Here is a 5,000-nt window from a genome sequence, read left to right on the forward strand (position 1 = left end):
CAAAGTTTAATCGAGGTGCCCGGTGCCATGACTCATCCGGAAAAGTACATTACAGCATCTGATCGACAAGAAGGAGGATTGAGGGAATCCCTTATTCGATTCAGGTTTGTATGTACGCTTTTCAATTAAAAACAAAAGAGGGGCATTGTCACACTATTTTAGGGTTGCTTTAAGTCTTTTTATTATATGGCTTGTGTTTGTAGCCGATATAACGCGCGCTCTGATTGGCTAATTGTGACTGAATTGTAGGGCATTATTCCCCCGTAATGCCCACGGGCCGATTACGGGCTTGCAAAAACAAAGCAAAAGGTAATTAAAAAGCCATGTAATAAACTACTTAATAACCGAGCTAGCTCGAGCCGTACTGGGGAATATTGGCCCTTTGGTCGTTTTTGTACGGACTTCGCTGCGCTCGGTCCGTACTGCCACGACCTCGGGCCAATATTCTCCAGTACGGCCCTCGCGCTCGGTTAGTAAGAAGGTAGTATCGTCTGTTATTAGATTTTGTTATGAGTATTTGTTATATGACACCTATTGGTTCTAGGTAAGACAATAGATGGCATTTTTCACTAGCGACGCAAGCACAAACGCATATTTCACCGTGAAAACGGGGTTGACGCAAGCATAAGCACAAGTATAAGGATCGAAAATTGTCCTTATCTTTGTGCTTATGCTTTGCGTCGTGTGAAAAACGAAAAGGAGCAGAGGCACAAGGAAATTTGCTACGTCGGGCCAATTAAAGCACTCGTTCCAGATTCTCCGCGTCTGAGCATTTGAACAAAATGGCGGATGCCGTGGTTGTTATGTAATGCTTTAATATTTCGACGTTCGTTTTCACTAGCATTAGCTACTTAAGTTGTGCTTGCGTCGCTTGTGAAAACCAGGCTTAATTTTTACTCTAATTTGATGAGTCTTTTTTTTCTCAGATTAATTTTATTTTAGCACAATACATGTAGGGTATATCATTTCATTATTTTAGTGACTTGTAGGTCCACACCAGCCTTGTTAGCTGCCAAAATTTGTAACCTGCATTACTACATAAAATGATGATGATGATCAAGAAGAAAAATATTGGCTGTTTGGGAAACTAGTTGCTTAGGTCGCTTAGCAACTGCTGAAATCAGAGTCGTAGGCGACTATTTCAAAGAACGGCACGTCCATCTCCCAAGCCAATTTTCCGAGGAATTGGATCGGGATACTCTCCTCATTTGATATTTACCTCCATTTTGTACAAGAACATTTGGCTAACGACTTCGTAACGAATGCTCACCTTTTTAAGACCTTAAACTTGACGGACTGAGGAAGTTGTGCACGTCATGTCGTAACTTGTGGCTCTTTGATTTTTCAGCGTGGGCTTGGAGAACGTTGAAGACCTCAAGAAAGATCTTGAACAGGCCTTGGAGAAAGTTTAACGCAGTTTCCCAGCCGGGAATCGCATTGACAAAAATGCACTGTGTAGAAACACACACAAAAAAACACTGCTACAAGTAGATTGCCGTGTATAGTAGAAACGGAAATTAAAGACGTTTTTGGCTTCAATTCATGGCAGCTTTATTGTTTGATGCATACGACAGAATTCTGCGCTTCGTACGTAGGAGACCTCGAGCCGGTCACGCCAAAACGCAGATTAGACTGTGCAGACCAGGGGTAAAATATGGTGTCACCCTCGCTATTATTGAGAGCTAACCGTAAACAGGCTAACCTGTGTGTTATTTAGGCCCAGTTAGGCTAACCAGATTGATATTCAGGCTAACCAAATTTTCATTCTACAGACGGTCTGCACAGTGTGTAGTCTGCGTTTTTCAGTGTCCCACCTCGAGCCAAATATTTTCCCGTCCTTCCCTACCATTAGGGAGCTTAAGCAACGACAACGGCGACGGCAACGAGAACGTCATCTCAAAACATAAATTTGCCTTGTTTTAATCGCTTCGTAACTATTTCAACGTTTTTAACATGACAAAGGTGTGGTATTTCCTCAAAGATGACACCAGTCGGAACGCCACTCCATTTTAGGAGAGAAAATGGAAATTTATCCTCAAGTGCTGACGTTCTTCATAAAACCAAAAACTTGGCTATTTCACGTTCTTATTTTGCTGACGACGGCAAAGAAATGGACAAAAGTGAAAACCGCACGTGCAGGGCGTGCAAAGCTATTGTTTTTACCTACTAAATATGCAAATTCCTGACGTTCTCGTTGCCGTTGCCGTTGTCGTTGCTTAAGCTCCCTATTCAGTCAATATGTATGGCGTATTTGAATATAATCACGTAGATGTTTGGGGCTCATAAATTTTATGACATTATTGTGGAAATAGTAGCTGCGGAATGTGAAATGAAACCAATTTGTTTACAATGGTCATGTTCGGACACAATATACCAGTAAAATCCTGGGTTGACTGGGTTTTACCGGTAGCCAAATGGCGTTATGAAGCAGCTGACTGAAAAGAAATTTACGATTTGCATAGAAAACGATAGAAAAAGCAAAGACAATAGATTTTGTATGAATCAAACTAAACAGTCAATGAACAAAAAAGGATCTTGAACAAGAGCAGGAGCCCATTGCTCCGAGCTTCCATACGCATTTTTTTTACCACAATTGCTTGTAATCTCGCAATCTGATTGGCTAATTTGCCATTGTCGATAACAGTCTACACAATGCTACTCGCGTCAAATTTTCACGCAATGCAAATAGCCTATCAGGAGCGCTCATTTTGGAAAATAAACCAATCATATTGCGAGAAAGTTATAGACGGCGCTTGCTCCTTCTTCGTGTTATGATTTTGGTCACGCTCTGAAATAAATAATAATAGCGATGTTTCTCGTGACGTCACCTATTGTTATTAATATGCCAACCAGAACCCAATTGGCTGTTCAAACAATGACTTCCTTTGTTCCTTGGTTGGCAAATTTGAATATCAAAAGAAATGTAACGTCAATGTTTGTAAACTAGACCCTCCGTGAGGGTACACTGGGTTGCCTGTGGTACGTGCACCGTTCCAGACAATTTTTTTCAAGGTGGGGGGTCATTAAGACCATTTAAGGGACCAGCAGAGGCCCTTCGGCTGACAGGTCCTCACACGTTCGTACGACGAAACAGATCCTTTTCTGAGGTTAAAAACCTGGCTACCGGCCTATTAATTAATCATTTGTCAGAAAGAAGAAATTCCTGTCCTCTTTAGAAAAAATAGACACGCCTTGCTTATGTGTGGTAGTGAAGTAACACAGCGATTTATTCCATATGAAATGTCAACTGAGCTGTGTGTTGTCTTCCAGGAGATTCAAGTTGTCCTTGCGTAGCATGTAGCTCTAACGGTGCACGATTTTGTTTTGGTATTGTCTACCATTGTAGTACCATGGTAGAAGTCTTGGGTAAATAGTCTGAGAAGACATGTGGTTACTAGCAAAGTACTGAACCCAGAAAGATTGAAGAAAATAAATGGGAAGTGAGGAACATTGGCTTCTGGGCTGACATGTTGATAATTTTCAAGCTCCCTCACAACTTCTTTCACCACAAGTTTAAGCGTGCCCTCTGAGCATCTGACAGCTTTGTAATACTAAAGTTTACTAAAACTTTAGTACCAAGTTTAGTATCTGGATGGGTGACCTCAAACATATACCCCTTCGTAAAACAGAAGCATTGGACCGAAAATACTATTAACGCTATTAAATGCGAACTCAGCAAGGTACAGATTTTGTTAGCTTGCTTTATGCAAAAGTAAATTGATACACAGTTTTTAGAAAGAGCAGATGGAAGTTTTTTTTTGTTTTTGTTTCTTTTTTTAATTAATTAATTTATTTATTCCACACACACACACACAAAACAAACAACTTACTTACATGATAGGCATATTTACAGTAAAACATTATACATTGCTTCCCATACTGAAAAGGAAATCAAAGCATTAAAGTTTACGGGCTGTCGGTTGCAAGGCTGTTGTGAAAAGGTGATGAAGGATTTGTTGGTTTAGGGACATATCAAAGTAAAAGCAGCAAGAAAAAAGAGCGGATTTCTAAATTAAAGTTTTCAGTAGTTCCTACTTCGTTTGTAAGGTGCCCGCACCCTTTTGTTCAAATAGATAGGTCGACTTAATTAAGACATCTGAAAAAGCCTTCTACCTTTGGTAGCGTTTTTTTGTTTTTACAAATCCAGATATAATGTCTTGCTAACAGGAGGCAAAAATTCATTTGACAATGATTTTTGGAGGAGTCTGGCATCAAACCTAATGCTATAAGAAGATTGAATTGGTAGTTTTCTGGAATAATCTGAGACGAAATAAAGCGTTGTATTAAGAAGGTCCAAAAAGCGGTCACTCTGGGACAGAACCAAAAGAGGTGACTAAGTTTTTCTGTTTCATCTTTGCAAAATGAGCAGCTTGGGTCGTCTTGTAGGCCAATTTTAACTAAGAATTCGTTAGTGAGCAGAGGGAAGTTTCCAGAACGGTCGCTCGAGAATAACATGTTTACGACATGAAAACAACATTAATTTTGAACCGTGAATATAGAACATAAAAAGTCACGATCAGCTACAAACATTTTGGGAGATTTTTGCTACGTTCAATTGTGTTATTGTACTTTTGGTTGCACAAATAAATCGCAAAATCGAAAGTGACTTCACCGGAATTCATCGGGCCCCGTGATTAAGTTACCGCGGCATGTTTACTCGCCAAACAGTGAATCATATGTGTCAAATGATGGCAAGATACCGGGTTTTCGTAAGTTTCTTTTTCTGTCAGGAGATATAAAATTAGAAAATAATAAGAGCGAAGTCTAAACAAGGATCAAAATCGCCCAAACACTTGAGGGTTGACCATTGTTTCTGCTAAAAGTCAAAAATTTACTCTCAAAGACAAGGTTATTTATCACCAGGTAATTCCGTCATTTTGGAAATAGCAGCTACTTTAGTATTTATCGGCGTCACAATTTTTTGCTGATTTTGGGGCTAATTTTGTTGAAACTCAAGCACGCTTCCAACAGACCTGTTTATTTTCGTGAGCAATACTAAA

At 39.8% G+C, this 5,000-nt stretch overlaps 1 protein-coding gene across 2 annotated transcripts in view; it reads left to right on the plus strand.

Annotated features, from left to right (window-relative positions):
- Positions 1 to 1,539, plus strand: part of LOC138018667 (cystathionine gamma-synthase-like) — a 14,450-nt gene extending 12,911 nt beyond the window's left edge. For both annotated transcript variants that reach the window (XM_068865362.1, XM_068865361.1), the window contains exons 9-10: positions 1 to 104; positions 1,349 to 1,539. The exon at positions 1 to 104 is cut by the window's left edge and continues 42 nt beyond it. In XM_068865362.1, the coding sequence (XP_068721463.1) occupies positions 1 to 104; positions 1,349 to 1,412 (168 nt within the window). In that variant the 3' untranslated portion in view covers positions 1,413 to 1,539. The remainder of the gene's footprint in view (positions 105 to 1,348) is intronic.
- The last annotated feature ends 3,461 nt before the right edge of the window (positions 1,540 to 5,000 follow it).

The sequence above is a fragment of the Montipora capricornis genome, chromosome 10 (assembly GCF_036669925.1).
Source record: "Montipora capricornis isolate CH-2021 chromosome 10, ASM3666992v2, whole genome shotgun sequence".
Classification (NCBI taxonomy): domain Eukaryota; kingdom Metazoa; phylum Cnidaria; class Anthozoa; order Scleractinia; family Acroporidae; genus Montipora; species Montipora capricornis.